Source organism: Mchenga conophoros, linkage group LG22, assembly GCF_057382185.1.
Source record: "Mchenga conophoros isolate Kocher_MC1m ecotype Shallow Benthic linkage group LG22, M_conophoros_male_GT1.1, whole genome shotgun sequence".
Classification (NCBI taxonomy): Eukaryota; Metazoa; Chordata; class Actinopteri; order Cichliformes; family Cichlidae; genus Mchenga; species Mchenga conophoros.
The window spans coordinates 17,399,454-17,427,397 of record NC_140546.1 but is presented as its reverse complement, the minus strand read 5'-3'; the positions used below and the strand labels follow the sequence as shown (position 1 = coordinate 17,427,397).

At 39.9% G+C, this 27,944-nt stretch overlaps 1 protein-coding gene across 2 annotated transcripts in view; it reads right to left on the bottom strand.

Annotated features, from left to right (window-relative positions):
- The window catches only part of csmd3b (CUB and Sushi multiple domains 3b), a 421,680-nt gene that overhangs the window by 146,993 nt on the left and 246,743 nt on the right, over window positions 1-27,944 (bottom strand). For both annotated transcript variants that reach the window (XM_085261673.1, XM_085261674.1), the window contains exon 6: window positions 8,766-8,878. In XM_085261673.1, coding sequence (XP_085117799.1) covers window positions 8,766-8,878 — 113 coding nt within the window. The remainder of the gene's footprint in view (window positions 1-8,765; window positions 8,879-27,944) is intronic.

Here is a 27,944-nt window from a genome sequence, read left to right as displayed (position 1 = left end):
CTTAGTGGCTGCATTGCTGAGTAGAAATATGACTCACAGGTTGACTGAAACCATATGTGGCATCTGGCTCACAAGATGCCCCCATTTTTTTTTTTACCTTATTATACTGTGAATGTTTTTCTTCAAAACACGTGGTCCTGAAAATTCTTAAAGTTAATCTATTTAAAGCCTAAATTCCCTGTAACACTGTTTGGTTGTTGCAGTTTCTCTTTGGCCACTGACAACTGAGGGTTTAATTGACAACCTGATCCACTCGTTTCTAGCTTTGAGGGAGAAGAGCTGCTCATGTTCTCTTTTTATTTAACAGGGAAGATGACTTTGAACTTCCTATTTTCAGCTTTAGCCTCGGGTGTATTTCTAGGGGGTAAGAACATACTGCAATGCACTCAGTCACATCTAGAAGATGGCATGTTCAACCATAGTCACAATACATAACAGTGGAACAGCTGGGTTTCAGAAAAGTTCTTCGACTTAGTCACTAATGCAAACTTGGTTACTCTTCCTCTCAGCAGTAGTCTATTTTCAAAGAAGAAGAAAAAGAGTTCTCTTATTTATTATTTCTTGTGTGAATTTGAGCGTTTTGTTGTCGTGGAGTTGCCACAGTGGTGCAGTGGTTGGGACTGCATCAGCAATCTGGTTAAGCAAGAAGGTCTGGGAGTAGGCTATGAGACCCCTGCAATGAAGGGATGTCCAGGGATGTGAATGTTTGTCTTTGCCAGTTTCTAGGTATTGTTGTTTTTTGCTTTTTAATTAATTAAATATGCTGTATATGGGGAATAAATGAGACACTGCAAGAAGTTAATAATAACTCTACTTAAAATCTGCTTAAAAAAACTCCACCTTGATTACTTTGTTCACTGTAACTGTCTTAAGGTTTGAAACTGTAATTGCAGAATTGAGCAAATCTCCTCCCATTTTATCACCATCTATTATGGTTTCACCTCACATATTACCCACTGTCTTGAGGGTTAATTAAACACAAATACGTTTTGATTACTAAAATGTAAAATATTTGCTTGAGTCCCAAGATGACATGTGACATGACATTGGATGCACTTCCCCTCATGGGCAAAAAACTATTAAATTTTATGTCGTCTTCTACAGTACAAAAGTCCTACATTTGGATTGTCCAGCATGTTTAAAACGAATGCCAAAATTGCAAATTAGTTTTCTTTATTAGGGGAACTAAATCTCTAAAGGCAGTTTGGTCCTGAGGTAAATAGCATTCACATTTACCCAGGGACGCTGTCATAGCTGAATAATTACCAAAGTTCAATTAAACATGCTAATGGATACTTAATATGCTTGTATTTAGCTGTGAAGGAGACAGTAAGGAGCACACAGATAAACCATGACATAAGCTGTTTTCACTCAGGCACTCGCAGCTATGAACTCTTCCTGATAGTACAGAATATAACTGTATGACTGAGCAGAAATTTAGACTAAATTTGGTTGGACATTACATCGTCTTTAGATTGCAAGTGAGAACAGGTGAGCTGAACTCACAGGTAGAAGGTTGATATATATCAAATATTAAAGTACTTTATTTAGTATTTCCAAATATTTCCTGCTTTGAGCTACATCACAAGGACAACTGCAAATGTGTAAATACTAAATGGAATGGAAAAAAATATTAAAGTAAGAACCTATAAAAAATATATATTAAAGTAAGAACCTATTAAAAAAATGCAAATTATTTTAATAGAAGTGATTTTTCCCTTTAACACGAAGACTCTCTACTGTGAGATATGTGAATTGAAATGGTTCATTCCTTTAATTTAGGTCTATCAACATAAAGCCTATGGCATGTTTCAAAACCTTGCCACTGTGAATCATTCTGAAGCATCAATTAAGCATTTAAATGGGTAATTAACTTGGTGCATTTGGTTAAGCCATGCACTGGAGCTGCAGGCTTTGCGTATCTAAATACACTAATTTATGAATGGGCTTTTCCATTGTCCAAGAAGCATGAACAAAGCGATCCACACACACACACACACACACACACACACACACACACACACACACACACACAATCAAGCACACATGCACTCACACGTACTTCCTCCCTCTGAAGTGGTCTACAATAGCCAGTTATGGCATTATGATATAAAATATTCTTAATTTTAATATTTATACATATTTGATATTTAGCCCCACTGTAATTCCAGACTTTTCCCCTTAAACCTCCAATTCCCCATCACTCTGTTTCTCTTCTACCTGCCAATTTGTTTTAATAACACCTCTGGATTTCCTTACTGTTTTACCATCCTCACTCTCTGACTTCCTCTTTTCTTCCTTTGTAATGTCTGTTGTTGTTGGTGCCTCTCTAACCCTTCTGCCCCTTTTCTGCAAAGTTGGATATAAATCATTAGGAGATTATTATTAATTCAGAACCTCATAATTTGGCCGCAGCAGAAGGAGAATGCTTCTGTGAGCAGAGTTTCTGACCTTACAGACACACAAACATTCTGTCCAACTGGCTGGCGGCACCCAGAGCCAAATGAGGACCTCTGAGGTCTCATAGCAGCGTCTTGTAAACTAAACAAAACCCTGCAAAAGCATATTTGTTGATTAAGTCGTTTAGTTTGGGGCAGGGATAGCTCAGTAGGTAAAGTGGTCGCCCCATGATCGGAAGGTCGGCGGTTCGAATCCACTTAACGGCTACCCTGAGGTACCCTGAGCAAGGTACCGTCCCTACACACTGCTCCCCGGGCGCCTGCTTAGTGGGCTGCCCACTGCTTCACTGAGTGAATGGGTCAAATGCAGAGAAAAACAAGTAATTTCCCCATGGGGATCAATAAAGTATCCATTATTATTATTATTATTATTATCATTAGTGTAATGTTGAACTGCTTTCATCCTGTGTTTGCCACTACACTAAACTAACCGTGCCCAAGGGTCTCATAATGTATTCTCCAGGAGAAAAGCTGATTTTTGTAGACCTGAAAAACATCTCATTTGGAACGCTCTGCAGAGTTAAGTAAAAAGACGAAAAATATAATAGCATAAAAATATGAGTTGGTAACCACCCCAGGAGTAAATTTAACAACAGCAGAGAAAAATAAATGCAGGAAAAAACAGGAAAAAAACACTACACTATACAAGAAACAAAACAAAATTGCTGAATCAAATAATCTACAATCAATTATTGCAGTGATATACATAAATATTTTTGCAAGTACTTCCACAAGACTGTAATCCAACTGGAGGTCATCACTATTGTAGCATTGCCAATCGTTGCCTTTGGCAATGTTGCATTCTCAATATTGGCCTATCTTCATTATCTAGTGAATATAGGCCAGCAAAATAAATTAACATACAAAGTCAATAATGTGATCAATGCTTTATCATTTCTTTTTACATGGAGAAATAATATTCTCTATTTCAAAGAAAGAAAAGCCTCATGTGGACAGCCTGTGAAGTAAATCTGCCAGTGCTTTAGGAACATTGCGTGACTTTAGGTGACTTAACAGTTTCGGCCACCCAACCCGTCCTTCTGCTAATATGTTAGAAGCAACAAAGTAATGGGTATGACTGGCAGCTGACAGAGAGTAGCCAATCAATCATAATCTTGTTAAAAAGTCCACTAATTAATCAACTCGTTTATCACACTGACACCCCTCATTAACATGTTGATTAACCTTTTCAACTAATTAGGATCAATTAAACCAATTATAGGTAAATCTCAAGTGGAGTGGTCAGGTTGTCAATCAGTCAGTCAAGTAATATGGAAAAAAAACCGATGGATAAGAACGGAAAGAGAAGAGAAGATTCAGGAAGAAACGTGGCAAAAGAGATGTTTTACAGAGAAAGGGGTGATAATTACTTGTACTTACTCTATTTAATACCTTGTTATACAATACTTTTATAATTTAAGAATTTTTAGTTAAATCTTAATGTCTGTTTAAATATACCATCGTCTTTTCTCTTTTTGGCATTTAACCATGTTTGAATTGTTGACTGAGAGGAGGGGCGGGGGGTCGGGGGATAACCACGATGACCCACAGTTTGTACAAAATCACAAACATGCCCCCACCTCTGTCCCACAGTATTAACCATTTTAAAACTCAAATACAAGCCACATTTGCAGTAAAGTATCATCTGGGGTCATATGCAACTTAATGAGCTCATCATACCCACAGATTGCGGATTAATTGATAATTCAGTTTCACTTTACTCGGTTTAGTTGGCCAGCTGTTAGTTGGGTCTTGCAAATCTTGCAAGTGACCAATACACTACATCAGCCATTCCGTTCAAGTCAAAGGTGCTGCAGTCCCCTTAAAAACCAGAAACTCCCATGAGGCCCACTCAATCCTAAATTAAATCTTCACTCTAATCAAAACATAAGAGAACGTGATGGATTTTCTTTGAAAATTGCATTAAAACTGTAATAAAAACTTTCTGCACCGACTCCATTGTTCCAGCTCAGACTGTTCATTGTTACCCAAATAACAAGCCGTGGGTGACTAAGGACATCAAAGCCCTCCTCAACAACAAGAAGAGGGCTTTCAGAGGGGGCAACAAAGAGGAGGTGAGGAAGGTCCAGGTGTTACTAAAGGACAAGATCAGAGAGGCTAAGGACAATTACAGGAGGAAGCTGGAGTGGAAACTCCAGCAGAACAGCATGAGAGAGGTGTGGAGGGGCATGAAGACCATCACTGGATTCAGGCCAACCAACAGCAGGAGAGCTGAGGGAGGTGAGAATAGAGCCGACGAGTTTAATCTGTTTTTCAATAGATTCGACACCACAGTGTCTGCTCCCACCCCCACAACCTCACCTGCAGTCAGCCTGGAATCCAGAGCCACACCACTGTGCCAGCCTCTCTCTTCACATGTTGCCTCCTGTGAGATTCCTGACACCCCTCCCCCACCCATCACCTTCACTCAATACCAGGTTGAGATGCAAATGAGGAGACTTCACTCAGGCAAGTCTGCTGGACCAGACGGAGTGAGTCCCCTTGTCCTCAAGGCCTGTGCCCCCCAGCTGTGTGGAGTCTTTCATAAACTGTTTATGCTGAGTCTGAGTCTGCAGAGGGTCCCGGTGATGTGGAAGACATCATGCCTCGTCCCTGTACCAAAGACGCCTCGTCCCAGTGGCCCCCAGGATTACAGGCCCGTGGCACTGACCTCCCACATCATGAAGACCCTGGAAAGGTTCATCCTGGACCAGCTGCGACCCATAGTAAGACCACATCTGGATCCCCTTCAGTTCGCTTATCAGCCTCGTCTCGGAACAGAGGACGCCATCATCTACCTGCTCAATCGTGTCTACACCCATCTGGACCAGCCGGCGAGCACTGTAAGGGTCATGTTTTTTGACTTTTCCAGTGCTTTCAACACCATCAGGCCGACCCTCCTGGGTGATAAGTTAGCAGCGATGCAGGTGGATGCTTCTCTGGTGTCCTGGATTGTTGATTACCTGACAGGAAGACCACAATATGTACGTCTCCCACAGTGTGTGTCTGACAAGGTGATTAGCAACACAGGGGCACCACAGGGGACTGTCCTCTCCCCCTTCCTCTTCACCCTCTACACCACAGACTTCAGCCACTGCACAGAGACCTGCCATCTTCAGAAGTTTTCTGATGACTCTGCGGTGGTTGGATGCATCAGCAGGGATGATGAGACAGAGTACCGGGCTGTGGTCGACTCCTTTGTCACGTGGTGTGAGCAGAATCATCTGCAGCTCAACGTGGCAAAGACCAAGGAACTGATCGTGGACTTCAGGAAGACCAGGAAACACTTGACCCCTGTTTCAATCCAGGGGGTCAGTGTTGACATTGTGGAGGACTATAAATACCTTGGAGTACACATTGACAATAAACTGGACTGGGCTAAAAACACCACAGCACTTTACAGGAAGGGCCAGAGTCGTCTCTATTTTTTGAGGCGACTGAGGTCCTTCAACATCTGCCAGAAAATGCTGAGGATTTTCTATGAGTCTGTGGTGGCCAGTGCGATCCTCTATGCTGTTGCATGCTGGGGGAGCAGGCTGAGGGTCGCAGATGCCAACAGACTTAATAAACTGATCCGTAAGGCCAGCAATGTTGTGGGGATGGAGCTGGACTCCCTCAAGGTGGTGTCGGAGAGGCGGATGCTGTCCAAGATAAAGACAATGTTGGATAACACCTCCCACCCACTCCATGACATGCTTTTCAGTCACAGGAGCACGTTCAGTGAGAGACTGAGATTACCGAAAAGCACCACTGAACGACACAGGAAATCATTCCTGCCTGTGGCCATCTCCCTGTACAACGCATCCACTTAACACACTGTTTGCTGCTACAGCTACACATGTTTCTTTTCCAAATATTTATTTATAAGTGACTTATGTATGTATGTATGTATATATATGTATATATTGTACTATTCTTAGTTAGCGTATTGTCTGTCTTGTCTTAATGTTGGTTTAAAATGGAGCACTGTAACAAAAAATAATTTCCCCCAGGGATCAATAAAGTATTCTGATTCTGATTCTGATTAATAATGTAATAATAACTTCATAATGAGCAATAGTAATGTGTAGTAACAAAATAACCACCTATTATAAATGTTACTACATTTTTTATATAAATAAATAATGTATACAAATATGTCACTTAAAATAGATGTGAGTAATTTCAAACTGAACTACTTACTTAATTACTGCGACACAGCTGCAGTACTGTTACAGCCCACCAGGGGGCCCCATCCCACACTTTGGGAATCACTGCACTACAAAATTCATGCGGTTGTCAGAAATTTAAAAACATTTGTTTTCTTAGATTTAATGTCCAAAAGTAAAGTAGTAAATTATTCACTCCCTTGGCATTAAAAGCTAAAATGAATTACGATCCTATATTAATTTTGAAGAAAACACAGTAAAATCCATTCAGCAGCCACCTGTATGCACAGACATGCATCTATTTTATATTAATCATGCTTTGAGCTGATTTGATTAATGTAACATTACAACCTTTTAACCAAGAGTGCTACACTGCCCATGTGGAAAAGAAATAGTAAAAACATACATGATTTACTCATGAAAGTGGCCACTTTCTCATTACTTTCATATATTTTTTTAGTAAGTATCCAAAACATACAAGTTTCATTATATAATTTTTCAAGGGATCTTATATGTGTTTTCACTCTTGTATGCTTTTCATACAAGTTTCACACAAGACAGATACAAACTTTATAAGATTTATATATATCTTTTCCATATGGGTGGGCTGGCTTATGCCACTCTCCAAACACTTTGCTAAACGTCATGCCAGGAAGCGTGCACAGGGAGAGCAGAACAAACTCTACATTATCCAAAGACAGACAAATACTCGTTCAAAATCATTCAGAAGGTCACCGGGCTGCTATTCGGAGAAACTGCTGTGTTTATCACTGTGTCTGAAAAAAACACAGTTGACTGTGGAAAAATGGTGACAAAAATGGTGGGAGGGGAGCGAGGCAGACACATTCGCATTGTGTCATTGAGTGCGTACGAGTGTGTCAATTCAGACACATGCTGATTTTTTTTTTTGTTACTTCTCGCGGCATGATCATAAACACAGTTTCTCCTCTACAAACAAACTCTACAAACACGATCCAGTTAGTATACGGAGCAAGCGCTACTCCTGAGAGCTGGCATTTTGGTTAGGCGCACACCTTCTCTTTTCTTGCCTGAGTGTGCTTGGTATTTTGGGGGCTTGTTCTCAACTTGTGCTGAGGAAAGACGCGAGTAGGCAGTGTGTCAGTAATAATCCGGTGTCAAGCATGACCAATATTTATGCGTGTGCTGGCTGCCCACTCAGATCAGGGCAATGACGCACGGACAAACTATAATGCCACCGTGCGATTAGCTTAAAGTAGTTAAACTTTGCACATAAAACATGTAAATACAACAAAATATGTAAATATCACAAAATATAATTACGTTTCTCAACATTATGGTTGAAATGCATTATTATTAAATTGAAACCAAACTGAAACAAGTACTGTTTTGTAATTGTACCACATGTGCACAAAAAAAAAAGATAAAATACCAAAGTCTGTGTATCTTTTGATGTCGAATGGACTCTTTTGAAAACGGACTAGCAATTTGAATGCACAAAACACCTTTTTTTTTTTTTTTTTGTAAAAGTAGTAGAGGCAATCCAAGACTACAACAGAAGGCTGGAAAGTAAGGAAAGCAATTTTACATTTAGAAAAAGAAAAGAAAAAACACTATCTCCTCCAACCTATGTGTGCAGTTGTTCCACACATTCGACTCTCATTATCACTGTTGGGGGACATGGACTATGCCAAATGAATTTCCAAGTGCTTTCCACCAGTTAGGGTTTTTGTGTCAAAGAAATCTAGCTGTGCACTTATCTTGAATAGTTACCCAAGAGGGGAAAAAACAGAAAAGAGCAAGCGATACAGGGAAGAGTGAGAGAAAGGCAGTAAGATTGAGACAGTGAGAGAAAATGTAACAGAGAAAAGGCGAGACGTTTGGAGTCAACAAACGTAATTAGAGGGAATCTGAGGGAGGGATGATGGGGACCAACTGTCAGAGAGAAACACAAACACAAAAATGCCAAAAAAAAAAAAAAGGCAAAAGAGGCCAAATCAGAACCTTGAAAATAGCTGTTATTAAAGGCAGAGATATGCACACACTGTACATCCTATTTCATTTTTCAGAAATGAACACGCTGTGCATATACTGTATCTCCATGTGCGTGTGTGTGTGCGTGCAAGCGTGCATTTAAATAATCATCTCCGTGAAGATAATCAGATTTCACCCGTCTTACCTTGATAATGTGCGCTGAATCCACGGTAACGGTGGTTGCCATCAGTCACGAAATGCAGCCGAAGCCAGTTTTTGTTGCTGACGATAGGAGAAGGGACGTTAGTGCCCGACAACCTAAAAAGGAAGACAGAATGAAAATGCTTAATGAAATAAAACATGGATCCATACAAAGACACATTTATAATACCTTAGCCTTCACCTAATCCTATAATACACAGAATGATTGTATGGCTGAAATTTAAATGGTCATTTTTTTAGGGAAGAAGTGCAGACACGTGCTTAGCAGTGCATGCACTCTACACAGGAGTTGACTAGGATCAAACCTCTAAGCCTGCGGTCAGTGGAAAACCCACTTTATCACCTGAGCCACGCCTGCTATAGGTTAAACACCATGCTTCACCTGGTTTAGCTTTGTGCCCCCATATTTTGCTGCAGTATAACTGTAATACCAGTGCTTGGCTTTAAGAAAAGGACAAATGTCTGGCCACAGCTGTAGGGTACGAAACCTAATATTTGCCAAGTCTAGTCCACTGTTGGAGCGGATTTGAAAACACAGCCCTTCTCCTCCCCATTCTCCCGGCACGAACACCAAACACAGCTTATGCAGAAGATCAGATCAGCTTGATGCTGGACTTAGTGAGCTTTATACTCGCTCATCTGAAAGAACCTGTAATTGTCTACAGTCCCCTGGAAAAACCTGGAAACAGAGCATACCTGAGACACAGAGATCACTGTGATTTCTGTTTAGTCCAATAACACGAATAGATTACTGCTTCCACCGGCTTTCTTTTCTTTTCTTTTTCTGTAAATGCATGCATATATTTGCTGCATTTATCTGATACTGATTATGGCAATTAGTGGAAATGTAGCGTTATGTTGCTATTCAGTGAGTTTAAACACAATAAACTTGGGCGGATGACACATTATTGGAATTGGCACTCTACATCAAAGCTTTACAACTTCTCATTTTGTTAAAGAAAGACCGTTAAGATCTTAAGAATAAAGCTTTTAAGATGTGGTTATATTGTGAGTGGTTGAATGCGATAATATGAGGCATTTCACTCCAAATATTATGTTTCCAGTATAATATTAAGGGAACAGAAAATACATGCAGTCTGCAACTTCAATTGCAGTGAATGGAAACTGGATGGCCAGTCAGCTCCAAAATAGAAAATCTCATCTGAGAGGATGGAGCTCTGATCTCCAAATAAACACTGCTGCACACCCAAAGCTGATCCAAAACCAGACTGATGATAGTTTCAGAAGGCTGTAAAACCTTCACATTTTTAGTAAATTAACAATTAGCTAATAACCGAAGGAACTGTGCTTTAGACTGCACTTCCACAGGATCACGAATATTCTAAAATTCATTCAGTGTTTATAAAGGTCGTGTATGTGTTGCTGCTGTCTTGGATTAAGTGAGAACAAAGCCTATGGTGAGTGTAATGATGCAGAATGAATTACACACAGTCTCTTGCAGAATTTTAAGGGTACCTCGCTCGCTCTTAATTAACTGTTCACTGTCTAATTCCCAGGAGGTAGCTGGTGGATATAATGTATGAAAGTCTTGAATCACCCCTAATTTTTTATATTATGCTTCCAAGGATGCAGACGTTCTTGTATTTTCTTGCATAAATGGTCCTGAGCAATAATTCTCCAGACTTTCTGAAGGTCTTTTCTTTCTTTGGACATTGGCTGCTTTTTCACTCATTTTCAGTTCCGTCCTGTAGCTGACCATTTTCAGAAGAATATTTCATGTTGCTTGTTAAGCCATCTTAACACTGGCCTATAAATTATTCATCATTCAAGCTTAAAAAAAAGCAATATACAATTTATATGATATTTTTGTGCACTACGTTAACAGCAGCCAGTTCAAAAACACGTCATGTGTTCTCATTTCGTTCATTCAATATGTATAAAATGTATAAAAATGTACAAACACAGAGTTATCACAAGTGGCTCATGGAGTGATGAATCCAAATTTAAAGTTTTCGTTTTAAACTGTCATCCGTATGTACAGATGAAGTCAAGTGAGGCAACAGTGAGTGTCTACAGCCATCTGTAAAAGACGATGAAGGCTCTGTCATGGTTTGGGGCTGCATTTCAAACAGTGGTGTTGGCGATCTTGCCAAAATGGATGAAATTATGAATAGATCAGATTTTGATCCCGCCCTGCGATACCTTGAAAGTGTCTGATTGGCAACAGCTTCCCAAACACGCTGTCAGTCAAGCAAAAACATGCCTGGCTAGAAGAAACTCACAATGGAAATGCTATCAGTTATGGACCAGCCTCCGCAGAGCTCGAATCTCAACATTATTGAAGCAGTGACAAAGAATGGAATAAAGTCATCCAAAGAAGAGCTTGGAACATCTTTCAAGAAGCCTGAAGGATTATTCATAAGGACTGCTTAAAGAAATAGTAAGAAAACGTAAACAGTTGAGTTCAGGCTGTGTAGAAGCAAGCATAGCAAGTACAGACTTGTTAGAATGGTACAAATGTTGTTTTTGCCTAATACACTTTGTTTCCATCTATGCATGTACAGGTTTTATTAAATGATTGCACCTGTTTCCGATTTTTTTTTCAGCAAAATATAAATAAAGGGTGAGAATGTAATTCAAAAAGTCAGTCATCATGACACTTCCTGAAACTGAAGTTGGTAGTTGCTATTGTACTGGTTCTGCACATTGATTGCTATAAGGATGGCAATTATTTGTCTTTTTTTCCTCCTAAGATTTATATACAGTCTACCTAACTGACTCATAGTATATGCAAATTCAGATCGTCAAATGTCAGACTTCAATGAACCACTTTTAAAAATATTAGCTTTTTTGCATTTAAGCAAGCTGAATCAAGGCTTTCAGGGTACATAGCGCTACCAGATGGGACCCAATTTGCAACACTTTCATCAAGTGGTGAGAATAAGACCACTTAATTGGTTGAGAAGGTGAAGAAGACTCTTGTGGTTGGCAAAGTGAAGTGTGTTAGGTCACTACTGAATTAGAGGAACTGAATGCTTTTGCAGTTCAGAATAAAACACCCTTGATTCTGTATGGCTTTAAATATCTAAACCTCAAATAAAATCTCTGCTGGCAATTAACCACCTTCGATGCACCAGTTCTTTGATTTATGGCGCTTTCATCTTGTAGTGTCAAGCAACAGGTGCTGTCTTTCTTTCATTGCATTTTCATTTTTTGAGATATTTTTAGTACTATCACCTTGGCTGTTAGATTTAAGACACAGGTATACACACACACACACACACACACACACACACACACACACACGAATGGTCTTGAAAGAGAAGTGGACCGTCCTCTCTCATGTTCTCTTGTCCCCTTCTGGAAACCGACGCACTCCATTAATGTCAACACACACACGCACAAAGGCATGAATAGGAGCATTATATTGTATGCACTATTATCCAGTGCCAATACACTCTAATAACAGTGGTAAAAAGTGGAACACAAGAGTGCTGAGCAGGTGCTTTAGAAGGTGTATCTCTGCGTGTGTGTGTGTGTGTGTGTGTGTGTGTGTGTGTGTGTGTGTGTGTGTGTGTGTGTGTGTGTGTGTGTGTTAACAAAGAGAGGGTCACCTTGTGCCCTAGATCAGTAGGATTCCATGATGTTGGCTATTAGTCACATACACACAAAAAGGTGGTCTACAAAGCCACGTGTGAAGTACCAGCTTTTCATGCATGCTGGCACAACGATACAGTAACAGAGCTGAGGAGGATGTTAACAGTGGTCCCAGTCCTCCAGATAATCAAGCCCTACACAAACGTTTCACCGAAAAGTCAAAACCATGACAAAACCCACGACTCGTCTTTAGATTTCATCATCAACATGTGGTGTGACCCTTACATAGCTCTGATCCACACATCCCTGATTTAGTCTGGCCTTAGATGACTAGAAGAGCAGCTAAAGGTTAAACCCACTTGGACCAAGTTAAAAGCAGCCTGTTCAGACTGTAACCTCTGAGGGGTGGGATAGTCTCCAGGCCCTGTGTAATCGTGTGGGTAGATGGATTTTTTTTTTTCTTTTGAATGCAACCTCACTTTACATTTAGTAGCACATTTAGACAGTAATGTTTAATATGTCCGCAGCTAAATGGACTTCACTTCAGGGAAAAGTAACTCCTGCTACTACTGCACGTTATTTAAACTATGCATGTGAGGACTTTGCTTGGATGCATCTGTTTTACACTTGCTGAATTGCATATCTCATGCTTTTGATTCTTTTCTGCAACTGTTCATGCATCCTAGTCAGCTGCAAAGATTTGTGACTTCTCTAAGAGCCGCCACTGCAACTAATGCTTACTCGTGATATCTTTTCAGCATCTCTGACAAGACATACAGACATGCCCTTAGTAGGTTGTTACCACCTCATTAAATAGTTGTGCTGGCATAGCTCATGCATATATTAAGGTTTCTAGAAATAGATATAAAGTATAGGTTAAGCAGTGGTAAGATTGGTGGCAACTAATATCCCTGATCCTCAGGAGAGTTTTGTCTTTTAATCTGAATTGTGTAGGTTATCTTAGTTAGGCTTTGGGAAGGACGTGTTGCTTGGGTAAAATTTTACAGACAAAACATTACTTTTGGTGCCTGACGTGGTATCTTGTAGTGGAATTATGCACTATGAGACTTTTTTAGCTTTTATCCATAAAACCAGAGGAGGATATGTGGTGTAGCATAAATTAGGACTTTTTGTTAATCAGTAATTCTTCTTTAAACCTTGTACCCTAATAGTGGTTGGAGCGTTAATATTATTGAAAGCATTACAGCATATAGGTTACTTTTTATTATTAATAAATAATACTTGTATGTATTCTTAGTTATTATTTATTAAATAAATATAGTTATATGGTCACTGGACACTGTGAACATCCACGGTCACCACTTCATGCATAATAGACCTTCCATGTGTATGGACATGTGCAGGTATATATGTATGTATATGTATACATATGTATATTTAGTGTGTACATGTGTGTGTGTACATGTCTATAAATAGGAATAGTAGTGGTACAATAGTTATGTCAAGCTATATAGTTTATGTCTTCCATATTTCCAACCATATCCATAATCACATACTGCGTATATACTACCATTGAATATAGTGTATTATCTTATTTTTTTTTCATTGATTGTACTTATTTGTATTTTTGTATTTCCTTCTGATATCGGTACCTGAGCTGATGTAACGCAAAATTTCCCCGTTGTGGGATCAATAAAGTTTTATCTTATCTTATCTTATCTTATTTGACCATAAGAACTCTTCACACTCCTCTATGTGTCCTCTTCATGTTTACAGCTGTTTACAGCTTTTCGGTCTCTTGTTCCCATGACATCATAGCACAGTGTGTGTATTCTCATTGTTTCATATTAAAACAGGAATTGAATTAGAGCAAGCCCATGTGTGTGACATTAAACCATTTAATCAAATGCTCAAGAGTCACTTAACAACTCCAAGCTGAGATTAAGCCATAATTAGAAAAACTCTTTCTGCAGCAGTGAATGGGATCTTAAAAAGGTCATTGTATCCCCACAACAGCAGGAAGCACCTCCTCCTACCAGTGCTTTTGAGATGCATTACTGCTGCTCCATAGGTCCCGAGCATGACTGTATGTGAAAAATGAAAAACGACCATGTGTGCTCACCAACTACTTACATGCATAATTAAAGGTTAAGACATAGCTTGTAGCAAAAGCCTAACACATGAATAAATAAATATATGAAACACGTCAGCTGAGAAGCTAGCTGATCTGATCTTCCCCATGTGGACAATTTGTAATGCATTATTAAACCATTCATCTATCGAGATGGATTATGTCTGTGACTATTAAGTGTTCTCCCAAGATATCTGCTATAAAAGTACTTCAGAGCAGCCCTGAGTTATTACAGACCACGTTCTTTAAATATCGCGGTCTGACAGGGTATCCCAGTCAGTGATTTGACAGTGATGTGGGAGTAAAATCCACAGGATAAATACAGGCTTGTTACAAAGGTCTACTGCCATTTTCAAAAGCATAAGAGTAGTTGTGTGATAACATTTTAAGTTGCATAAAGATCAAAAGGCATCACCAAATCTTTTCATTTATGAAACAGACATATAGAAACACAGTTAAAGAAGTCTAAACCCGCACACTCACTATTGTATAAAGGTCAGAACGCAGATTACTGTGACAAATGTTTCCAAACACTGGATGTTAAACTCAAAGAGTTAGTGTGAGATAGTCCCTTATTTCTCTTTTAAAATCAAGTCGTCTGTGAAAGAAAATCGGTAACTTAAAAGAATTACTCCTTCTGCCTGCTAGTAGTATTTTATTCATGTATGACATTTCTGTGTAAGCAATAACAGATCAAAAATGTAGCAGCATGTTTTACAATTAGTCCTATATATTATTGGTCAAAAACATAATATAATTGTGCGTATAATTTGTTGATATCTCATTTCTTTACATTGATAAACTTAGAGTGTAGGTTGCTTTGGCAGTATACTGTTGTTGGGGTCCTTATCAATTTGCACTGTTAACTGCTGTCTTTACAGAGTATAACCCTGCACCCTGCTACTTCTATCAGCAGTCAACAGGTAAGCATAGATTCCCATACCATGAAATCTCCTCTGTCATGACTGACAGTTATGTTTCAGATCATGAGCTCTTTCGGTGCTTCTCTATATGTTTTTCTGTCCATCAGTCTAATAGAAGTTAATTTATGTTTTATCTGTCCAAACATTTTTTGGTGTGTTTAAGTGTGCAAGCTACTTTTACACATCTTCCAGTAAATTCTAATCATGTTCTTGAGCGTAATGAGTGGTTTGCACCTCGTTGTAAATCACAGTTAACCCTTTCATGAATTATGACAACCTCAATCAGGATTTTTTTTCTTAAGTATTTTTATTCATATTTAGGCATGGAAAAAAAAGATATCTGAATTTAATTTTTTTTAAACATGTACTTTTCAAAGAGTTTTTTTACATGTCTGCTCGGACACTTCCTATCCATCAGTGTCCAATGCTGTGGTTTATGTGCAAGTATACCATCAACACTGACACAAATACAAGACCGGACTTTTTCTGTTGGAGCAGGTGAAGGATTATGACATGCCTACCTTCTCAAGAGTGTTTTTAACTTGGTTAGGTATTATATTAAATACAGCAACAAAAAAACAATGTCAACACTTTGAACTTCAGATATTAAGACTGCTTCATTTGTTGTGAGATCCCAAGGCAACAGGGTTCACCCGGCCATAAAAGCGCTCTGAAAACCTCTGAAAATTGAGGAGTATGCATAAAACTAGCTGTAATTCATAAAAATATAATGCAAAATGTTTGTTAAAAAAACCTTGAAATAAAGCTAAAGCTCTAAATGTCAATTATATATTGATTGTATGATTTAAAATCCACTAACTATGTAACCCAAAAAATATGGCACTAACTATATTTGATTTTGAAAGTGATCTATCTTGCCAAGTAGGCATACTAAAAAAAATAGGACACATGTTTGTGTTTGAGCTCTAATCACTGTAGGTACAAATTTTTAAAAAGAAAAAAATATACTGGGATAGTAAGAGTCAGTATGTGACCGCTTATGCAGTTTTGAGTGTGTGTGTGTGTGTGTGTGTGTGTGTGTGTGTGTGTGTCTGCAAGAGAGAAAATATCAAGTGGAGAGTTGCCAGAGGGAGCGAGAGAACATAATTGATTAAATACACCAGACCAAAAGAGCATCTCTCCCTCTCTACATCTCAGGGTCTACCATCGTCCCATCCATCCTCTGTGCCTCCTTCCTCAACAAAAACACCAACCAGCTATTCCACTCACAGTATGGCAATGAAAGAGAGGGAGAGGGAGGAAATAAAGAAGCACTGGGTGGAAAGAGGGCGGAAAGAGGCTAAGATCGATGGCCGAAAGACAGAAAGACAGTGAGTCAGAGAGAGGGAGTGGAAGAGAGAGGGAGACAGCGAGAACAATAGAAGAAGGGAGGAGAGGGAGAAGGAACCCACAGGCTCACAAATGAATGATGTTAGATTTAAAATGATTCATCTTCACATTTAAAAGTAATCACAAAAAAAAGAATTTATGTAGAGCAGATCATAAGGGTAATGTAGAATAAAGTAGAAAACAAATAAAAAATACAAATACAACAAATACTTATTTGTTACTAATATTATAAATAACATAAAATACTTATTTTTCTGCCATGTTAAACACACACTTTAATCAAATAAAGAGTGGGATACTTCTGCACTTCAGAGGTTCATTTTGGAAATTGCAGCTACTAATCTACACCAAGTGAACCTGTTTTCAGACTACCCAAAAAAGTGTGAAGTGCAAAATAGAGCAACATTGTTTTCATTTGCACATATTTGCCATGCTCAATCATAAGAATTAAGACCTTTCTTTTATTCATTTTCTTTCAAATACACTGTTAAATTGAGCTACTTTGTTGCTACCTGTTGTGATGTACTGTACTGACACAAAGTTTAATATGGAGACGAGATTTTAATAGATTGAAATAAAATTAATCCTTAACTAATGGACCCTTTCACTGTAGGGTTTATTTCAGCTACTCTGGGACAGAATTGAGTTTTATATATACATTGGCACCTTAATGTGTGATGTAACTAACACACATTGAAAGATCATTGGCCATTTAAGTTACAGTTTGTGTTTCCATATACAATATATGTGCTTGTACCCATGTGAGTGTGATTATTGATCAGATAGAAGGGGAGTGCTACTTAATCAGACTAGCCGTCTCAATAGGCTCCCCCAATTAGGACACACGAAATCTCAAATACATATGAGCTTTCTGGGAGAGTGAAAATGCACTTTCACACATATAATGCAGAAATTTGGGGATGGATGGGATTTTGGCGAAGTCATCATCAATCAGCGCACAGATGCAGAGAAGTTCTCGTTGTGCACAAGATTGTTTATATACATTGTGTATTTATGCTTCTGTGCATGCGCGTGTGTGGGTGTGTAGGGGTTCGTGCTTGTGCGAGCACGCCTGCTGTGTCGCTCTTCATCACTTTCAAGTGGGCAGAGAGTAATCAGTGTTCACAACAGGACCCTGCTCTGTCTCTCCCTCCCTTTCCTTTATCTCATCTAAATTTTTCTCCTCCTCCTTGCTCCCCACTTCACGGAGCAGCAAGGTGTTTGTTAAATTGGCTCGTTCAAGTAAAGAGTGGAGGGCTGAAAAAAAAAAAAAACAGAGAGTGGGTGGCTCTGCACCATATTGCAAAATCCACTGTTAGTTTTATTATTTATCCATTTAGCAAGTAGGAGCTAAACTGTGAGAGTGTTAAAGTGATAAAATCACTTGTTGAGAACACTTTTGAGGATGGTTTCATTGCTTGGTTTATGCCCCTTATCTCCTGAAAGAGGATTTTAATACAGCAGCATGTAATTATTATGCTCCAAATTTGTGGCACCAATTTGGGTGAGCTACTTCAGTCAGCATCGACTTTGGAGCTGAGGAAAAGCCTCGACCTTAGCGCCATCAAACCCATTTTGGATAAACCGGAACATCGATGACAAGCCACGTGTCAGCACTCAAAAGCGGCAGCAGCACTTTCTTGCAGCCAGGCTCATAAATCTTGTGAAAAGCCTTCCCGAAAGTGGTGTAATAACAGATTAATGACTATAAAATTTTCAAATATAGAGCCGGTATCCATGTGTCGACACGCTTCTGTCATGTACTGCACCTCAAAAGTACCCCTAAATACACAAACAAATGTCTTTGTACTTCTCAAAATTATGTAAATAATTATATTAAGTGACTGACAGAGCCACTTATAACAGTTGATAACCACCTGACTGCAAACTACATATAATCTTACCTAAACAATTTTATCTTTGTTGGCACAAATAGCTGAGATTTGTTTCGAGTAAAGCACAGGGTGTAAAATAGTTTATACCATCTGCCGGATAAGTTATGCCTGTGTTGGCAGTGTGAGCAGGCTGCAAATCTAGGTAGCTTCTTTTGTTTGTTGATGTGGTTTAAAACACAAAATCAAACACAGTCCTACCCCAAATAAAATGAGTGAAGATTTGGGGGTTTTTGTTGTTTTTTGTTCTGTGTAACTGCCGTCTGCCGTTTTTAAAAAAAAAACATGATCACTTCATCTATTTTTCCCCCTCTGTTTGTCTTACCATGTTGGATATGTAGCCCTTGTATCTACAACTTAAAAACTGAATCCACCAGGCATTTTAAAAGGACAACTAGGAAATGGATGAAAAGCCCGGAATACCCATTAAATTAAATAAAATTAATTTCTTTATCATCCCCCTCCTTCTACCCTCTGCTCTTCTGTCCCTCGCCTCTTTTCTTCCTCTTGTTCTCACCAGAGTTTGTGTCATTTTGTGTGTTCCCTCCTTTCTTTAAGCCCAGACTTTTCCCAGAGGCCATTGCAATCTTGGGCTTCTGCCTCTTTTCAAACTCTGTGTGTGCTTGTGTGTGTGTGTGTGTGTGTGTGTGTGTGTGTGTGTGCTTGTGTGTGTGTGTGTGTGTGTGTGTGTGTGTGTAGCCTGCAGGACACCACAGTAATCAGAGCAGAGACACACAATGAGAAAAAGGGGGACAGAGACAAGGAGTTGGTGTCATTATCTTATTATAATTTTAGCTCTGAAACTACTAGTGGCTATTCAGCCGCTGACTATCCAGCGCACAGCACTTCCAGACACACACGCCAAGCTACAGCAATGAATAACACTGATCGTATCGCTAATGTTTCTTGAAATGACATTCATCTGGATGTTTTTAGACTACAAACTACAAAATGAAGCATTACTGTGGGCTAATCACACCTCTCCACAGTAACAATCTTCCACATAATGTCTTGAAACACCACAGAAACTACTCAAGAGCATCTAGAAAACCTCAACAAAGACCTCAAAGCACTGACCTAAGTTTCAAATCCAGAGATGCCAATCTAATTGAGAATCCTAATTGATATAGGATCCCAACTCCTGCAAACCAAAAGAGTCAAATAGTCTGACAGCATAACAGGACAGATGTCTCGTGGCCATGCCCCAAAGAATCACAGCTATTATTAAGCAGATGGGTTTTATGTTATGCCAATTAAAAACAAGCACAATCAAGTAAGGACATAAATATGTTCTCATCAGCACAGACTGGCAGACTGTGCTGATGATGGTAGAATTAAAAAGTATTCATGATAGAATTAATTTGCAGTGTCCTGGCCCAGTTATACATCACGCTCCAGTGGTCCTCGACCTCTGGTCTGCTCCCTTGAGTTTGGCTTCACAATACCTGAAAAGGTTACTTGCTGTGGAAATGGTAAATGTCAGGCGTTTGCCGGCTAGTATTGCTGGAAAAAAACCAACAAAAACAAAAAACTGTCCCTGCTCTGATGACGCATGTTTGTTGTAATTAATGTCCGACCAATTTTTAATATTAACTTCATTTCTTATTTCGTGGTGCAAATGAAGCTGCGCTCAAGGACAAGGGCAAGCTGCAATGTTAGCCTTTCCTTTGCTAGAGTTACCAAAGGCAGATGGAGCTAGATGCATTAAAAAAATTAAACACATCACTCTATTTTTTGCATTTGTTATATTTTAATATTAAAAACTGAATGAAAAGTTAACCAAGAACATGGAAGGGTTCAGCTGTTTCTCCAGAGAAGTGTATTTTAAAATATCTGCCAGCCATAGGCAAAACCTGAAGGATGACTGGAAAAAAACACACCAAAGCATTGTTTAAGTTAAACTTGTACCAAGCAATCTTAAGAAACATATTAGACAGCCAATGGACAGAGAAATGTGCCAAACTGTAGGTAATCCATGTGGGTGGCAATTAGTTAATCAGGCGATATGAGCAGTGAATCCCCCTCAACTCTGTGAGTAAAACAGTACCTGAATCCCAAAGTACAGTTTGTGCCAGTGGTGGTGGCTTATAAACCCAGGCAGCAGGAACTAATGGCCAGCAAAAATGATGTGACCTTGTGTTGCTCCTGAGGATGGGATATGGGATTAGTGTAGCTGTGTGCTTGATGCTGTATTTCAGTATTGTCAGTTCTGTAGAAGCTCTACTGATGCTGCATGCAATTTTTCCCTGTGTAATTTTCTGCTATGACCTAATACCTATCATGACGCACAATGCCTTCAATCGCATATAAAAAATACACTCACCAGCCACTATTTAGGTACACCATTTCAACTGTTCATTAACACGAATAACTAATAAGCCATTCGCAGCAGATCCTGGCATGTAGAAATTGTCACGATGACCTGCTGAGGTTCAAATTGGGCAGAAAGGGGGTTTAAGTGATTTTGAATGTTGGTTGTTGAAGTCAGAGGACAGCAGCTGCATTTCTCTGAGGTACATATGAAGCAACTGACAAAACAACACCAATAATCACTCGTTACAACCAAGGTAGCCAGAAGAGTATTACTGAATGGGCAATCAAAACCCTAACCTTTAATTAGATGGCCTATAGCAGCAGAAGACCACACCAGCTGCTACTCCTCTCAGGTCAAACCAGGAAACTAAAGGTACAGTTCATAAAAGCTCAGTAAAGTTGGAAGAACGCTGAATGGTCTTTTAAGTCTCAATTTCTGCTGAAACATTCAGCTACCACGGTCAGAATTTGGCATGAATAACATTACAGCATGGATCATGCTCAAATCATCTCAAACTTATTTCTTGAACATGACAGTGAGTTCACTGCACTCAAATGGCCTCCGCAGTCACTAGATCTCAATCCAACAGAGCACGTTTGGGATGTGGTGGAACGGGGGATTCACATCACGGATGAGCAGCTGACAAATCTGCAGCAACTGTGTTACGTTATCATGTCAAAATAGACCAAAATCTCTGAATAACTTTTCCAGTACATTATCGAATATATGACATGAAGAACTAATGACATTCTGAGGTCAAAGGGAGTACAACCCAGCACGAATATTGTCAGGGTCCTGGGTCTGTGCGACCCAGGGTCCCTGAGCAATTATGGACATGTGTGTTTTTGGTCTACTGTCCCTCGTTCTCCCTGCTTGCAGGTATATGTGTGTTTATGTGTGTGTGTGGATGCCGGTGTTTCTGAGAGCACCTGTTTACAGGCACCTTCAGGCCTGGTGGGTGTGGCCACACCCGAAGACCATCACACACCTGTAGCTGATCAAGCTTCGTCGGAGGAGCTACTTGAGAGTGTGGCTGAGCTCTCTCCGACGCTGGATCATGGTAAATGGCCTGTATTTATATAGCGCTTTTACTAGTCCCTAAGGACCCCAAAGCGCTTTACATATCCAGTCATCCACTCATTCACACACTGGTGATGGCAAGCTACATTGTAGCCACAGCTACCCTGGGGCGCACTGACAGAGGCGAGGCTGCCGGACACTGGCGCCACCGGGCCCTCTGACCACCACCAGTAGGCAACAGGTGAAGTGTCTTGCCCAAGGACACAACGACCGAGACTGTCCAAGCCGGGGCTCGAACCGGCAACCTTCCGATTACAAGGCGAACGCCCAACTCTTGAGCCACGATCGCCCCACATCATTGCGTGACTTCACGTTAGTCTCTCGGCCAGTCAGTACGGTTAGTCTGCCGCATTGTGTGTGTCTTACGGCTGCCTCTTTGTTTTTTCCCCAGGAGAAGCGTGAAGACGAGAGGGCAGCGAGCGCGGGGTGCTCAGACACTGAGGAGCGGAGACAAGGAACACTAGCACTGGGAAGAGGACACGTCACGGGAGTCGGGAACGCACTGAGGATTTATTGTTATTGTCCGCGCCTGGGTCCTCCTTTTCCTCATATCCCCACGGTTGTCAACCGTGACATATATATGTTATATGTGTTGTTAAATCAGTCCATTACGTCTCCATTACTTTTTAGCATAGCTGTAAAATGCTTGTTATAAATAATAAAATAAATCCAAACAGAAAAAAAACCTTCAACATTTGGATCTGTCATGATCTGTATAACAAAGTGTGAAAGTTGAAGATGCCTCTGAGCCCTGGAGAGGAAATGACCTATTTTGAGTGTTTCTTAATCCTGCGTGAATGTGTATAACGTGACTTTGTTTGCATAAACACTATAATCTAATTATCATACACTAATCTAATTATAGACCTTACTTTGATTCTAAGAGTAATTTGATTAAGCTGTTTACATGCACAGCAGAGGAAGATTTATCTTAATATCTTATCTTGACTGAATTACTTTTCCCTTGTCAACTTTCAGAAATTCACAAACTGCCCTCACAAAATGGCAAATGTATGTCTCATTGGCTGGCTTTTTCTCCAGCTACTATATAAGAGTCCTGCAGTTTGTCCCGATTTTGAGACACTATGAAAAAAAACGACAGCAACTCTAAAAATTAATGCCTCCATATAGTCTGCACACTGCACAGATTGGCAGAACTCAGATGGACAGATTTAGTCAGCGTATGGTGTTTACATCTCTGAATAATCCTCCTATAATGAAATTAATTTCACAGCTCCACACACATTTTAATCCCACGGTGAACCTGCTGCACATGACCCAAGTCAAAGAAACCAGCGACTCTTGCTTTGCTAGCCTTAGTTAAATTGCACTACTCTCATGATCATATTTGGCTTTATATACAGGCAGCAACTGTCATATGAATTTAGTTTTTACACGTCTTCCTCCGTCTGTCCTTTTCTGTCTCTCTCAGCCCCGCTTGGTGTCCATCTCTTTCTGACTACAACCTCTTTCCTCCCCCATGAGCCCCTCTGATGGCTTTATCTTCCTGTGTCTCCCCCTCCATTCCTCTTATTCTTCTTTCCACCTCTCTTCTCCTGTCAACTCTCATCTCCCCACTCCTTGTCCCTGATTCTGCACCTATGCTTTTGTCTCCTCTCTACCTCACCTTCTTACCTTTCATCTCCACTCCTTCTCTCCTGGCTCTTCATGTCACCCCAATTGCCCTTTTTGACTCCTCTTTTCTACCAATTCGTCTCTTGTCTCCTGTCTCTTTTCCTTTCTTGTCTTCTTCTACGTGACCTGACACCGCCTCACTAAAACACCATGACAAGTCCCTCACTCTACTCCGTTTTTTTTTTTTTTTTTTTTGCATCTCCTCTATTCTTCTTCTGTGCGGGTCCAACAAATAAGACGGTGTTTTCCCAAAAGATTTCGGTAATTTGTTTCAAAGCCCATCAAAGGTGTGGGTTAATAATGGAGTGAATTTGCCTTGACATGCCTAGACAATAGCCTTGTAGACCTAAATTATGCTTTGGGCCACCAGAAATTGGATTTAAAAATTGATGCCCTCAGAGGAAGAGTGTGAAGGTCACTACTATAACCTATAAGCCCTGTTGCAAATAGATTCAGTGGAAAATAGTCTACATCATGAACTTATTTACCAGCTCTCCAAGAGAGTGATTTTGGTGCATGAATTTGGATGATAATGGACTCTTTAAAATAAGTTGCTGATGTGATTTCAGATCATTTTGGGCAAGAAAAAAACCCCCAAACAAATATGGAGATGCACCAATCCAGGGCTGAATTATTATTATTATTTTTTTACTTTTTTTGTTGTTATTTTTTTTCACGTTACAAATGCATCTTGGTTTTCTGAGTCATAGTCATTACAGACAGCACGGGGCTAATCTGAAATACTGAACTCTGTCAACACAGGCTTGTGGAATTTGATTCAAACACCTGGAACCAGACTAGCATGGCTCCCTGTTCGTCTGTATTGATATGCTTGTGTGTTCCTGTATCTTTAGATACATATTTGGAAAGATCTGATATGTGTGTTTGTTTGCTGAGTGTGTGAAAAAAACAGAGAAGGTGTGTGTTTGTGTTCAAGGTCACTGTTCCATTTCCGATTCGGGATGCTGCCGCTATCCCAGCATCCTCTCTGCCAGGAGCATTGATTAGCACTCGGCAAGCATAACATCACTCACACACTCACACACATTCTCACAGAGCTTCTTTTTCTATATTTCAAACGAATGCTAATGCTATGAGAACAGCAGACCCCTCCTGTAACATGTGATGTGCTACGACGACTACGAACAGACAGAACGATATAAGGCTGAGCCATGTAGAAGAACAGAGCAATTTCATCACTGTACATTATGAGTAAATTTGGACTGATGATGTCTGTGACTAACCTGGACTTGTTCCAGTCACACAGTGCTTAGCTGTTACTCTCCATTAAATCAAACATTGTCAGCAGGTTGGCCCTATTTGCCAGAGTAAAGCCTGTAAAAGCTATTTCTGTTATATTAAAAAAATGTCATCACAGGCAACAATGAAGCATAACAAGCACGTTATAAACTCCTGGGTTATGGTGTGTGGATCTTGGATGTATATGGTTTTTAATGGCTTTTGTTATCAGCGAGCAAAGCTGATGCCGCCCTTGTTGATCTAACTACGCAAAGTTAAAAATGTATAAGATGCAACTATTTACTATTAAAATATGCAACAACAACATGTATAACTTCAAATGCTATAAAGAAAAAATGAACTGTATTCCAATATAGGCAAAACAAGTGACTAATGAGAACAAGAACAAGAAAACAATGTTTACTTTGGTGATTTTCACCTAACACCCCTATAATCTAGTGGGCACATCATGCACTTCTGAGATGCTCTGACTTTACAGACAATCACTAAGGTCTGTTTTTGCAGTTGTGAAGTTCAATGCATACTGCCCCATTAAACGTGTTGCTGTTTCAGATGTGATCATAGGGCACAGAGTACCGTTACATCGGGTTATGAGGGCTGATTGCAAACTGAAGTTTGTTTTTTAATGTCGTAGTGTTAGCTGTTCAAAAACAAGCACACACTGAAATGAAAGCTTCTATAACAGAAAGTATTGTGAATTTGCATAGCGATGTGGAGCAGCTGTTTTTTGTACATCTGTATACTGTGTGTGTGAATTGCAAAATGAATATTAGGCATATTGTATAATGGCTGTGTGAGAATATCTGTATCATACTGTGGTGTCAGAGCACAATTAACTGTCTGTTAAATCAACCTGCCTGCAGTGATATGACGCCAAGCACTTGGCAACAGGGTTTCGACTCCATCTCGAAGTTGACAAAAATTAAGTTTTAGTGGCCCTAAAAAGTGTTTCTAGACAAGCAGGGAATTGATAAATGACAGAGTTTGAATAGCCGAGTCCACCATTACCATGGATTTTGTGACGAGCTGTCAAGTAGGTGTACCTAAGTGCACTAAACAGTGTGCCATTTTCTGTAGTCAGGTAGACAGATATGAAAGAATGGAGTGACAGAAAGAGAGAGACCGAGAGAGAAAGAAGAAGCAAGGCAGAGAGAGAGAAAGAGATCCTTCTATTTAAGATGCTCTACTTGGTTTCAAGGGCAACTGACTCTGAAACAACAAAAAATAATAAGTGTGTGCGTGTGTGTATGAGTGTGTAGTGTTAGGCTAGGATTACAGGCATTTAGTTTGCAGTGATATACTTCTCTCATAGGCACAAGCAAACCTCTGCATACTGATTAGACACAAGTGTCTGAAAAGGAGAGGGTCTCGGTGGATGTGCACGTTTGCGAATGCGTGTGAGAAGTGACAGTGTGTATAAACATGGATGTAGGCTGTATCTGAGTACGGCGGTGTGAGTGTGAAAACGCTGCTGATAGCCCCAAAGCAACAGTTAGTAGGTGAAGAGGTGACACAAAGAGCATGTGAGGTCGTGACACACACACATGAGTTAAATTTATTTAGAGGAGAGATTAGTCATGTCTCGGTAAGAAAGAGGAACAATTCACTTTAAGACAAGAACGGAAAGTACCAGCCATGAAAATAGAAGATGATCTTCTGGGTTAAAAGTCATTGTGGTGTTGATCTGATCTATGTATAAAATGTATCTGTGACGCATGAAGGGGCGTCAGTAAATCAAACCCTGATGCTATAAAATATCTGTTCATGCTTTGATTAAGTTGAAGACTACTTGCTGTCTGCGTACAGAGTTGTCTTCCCACACGTGTGTATTCATTAAAAATCATTGTTTGACCAAGACCTTCTGGACCAAGGGTGGTTTGTACTCTCCCTCCTCAATTTTGAACCTTAACATTTGGGGGCTCGTCCGGTGGTTGAGGAGAGAGAATTGGAGGTGTAGATGGAGAAATTTGGTCTTAGGTGGTCTGACGGGCAGACATGAATTCCAGTGGTCGAAGTGAGTGGGCATAAGCCGGCTTATCCAAAAGGTAAGGCACTACCTGTTGAATTATTTCCAAAGTGTGCCAAATTGGATATGATAAAATTTAAGTCTACTCACTGAAATTACTGGTGGATGTCTGTTTTGATTTTGATGAAAAATCTCATGAGTTGAAGCAGTTAGAGTTCTGCTAAGAAGAAATGAAAGCAGTTAGAGTCTGCGAGAGCAGTTAGAGTCTGCCAGGAAAAGTTTAAATACTGGGTTGAAGTCCCAAAGAAATTGAGTTAGAGTCTCAGGTAGTTTGGTAGGAAATTTGGTCATTTTGTGGGTTAAAGTCCCGGTTGGTCATTAGGTCAGACCTTTGTTGGTCAATTTGTGGGTTAGAGTCCCCATTGTCCATCAGGGTAGATCTGCCTCAGTCATACACTTGTTTTGGGTGTTGATTGTTGTTTCAAAGTATTATAAATTATTCTAGAACGGCAGTTAAAGTCTGCTAGGAAGCGCAGAGCCCGGAGGTTATGCTCCCTCCTTGTCGTGGACGCGCGACATTGACCTGTCGGCGAACAGGGTTAGTTCAGTTTGGCTTAACTGTGGGGTACAGGGCATCCTGGAATGAAGCTAGGAGTTAGAGTCTCCTTACCGTTTGGAACGGTACCTGCGCTTTTTTGGTCAGAAGAAGTTGGACTTCGGGCGTGTAACTTTAACTTAAAACTTCGGGGAAAGCCTTGGCTGTGTAATGCCAAAAATAGAGCTTCAGGCAAAGTTTGGGTTGGTTGACGCTTTTAAATTGAGTTAGGGATTTTAGAGATGAGGCCAGAAACAGTTAAAGTCTGATACTGGTTAATTGGTCGCAAAAAACTCAGGGAGTTTATCCGCTGGGCGGTTATTTTAAATTTGTCGAAATTGTGTAGGCGCTAAAGCTGACAGATCTGACAGTGGTTGTAAATATAAGATGTCTTTGTAATATAAAATAAGAGATCTCTGTGTGAAAGGAGTCTGAGGCAATGCTGGAGCTATTTTTAGACGGTGTGTGTGTGAGTGAAAATGCAAATGAGTAAGCAG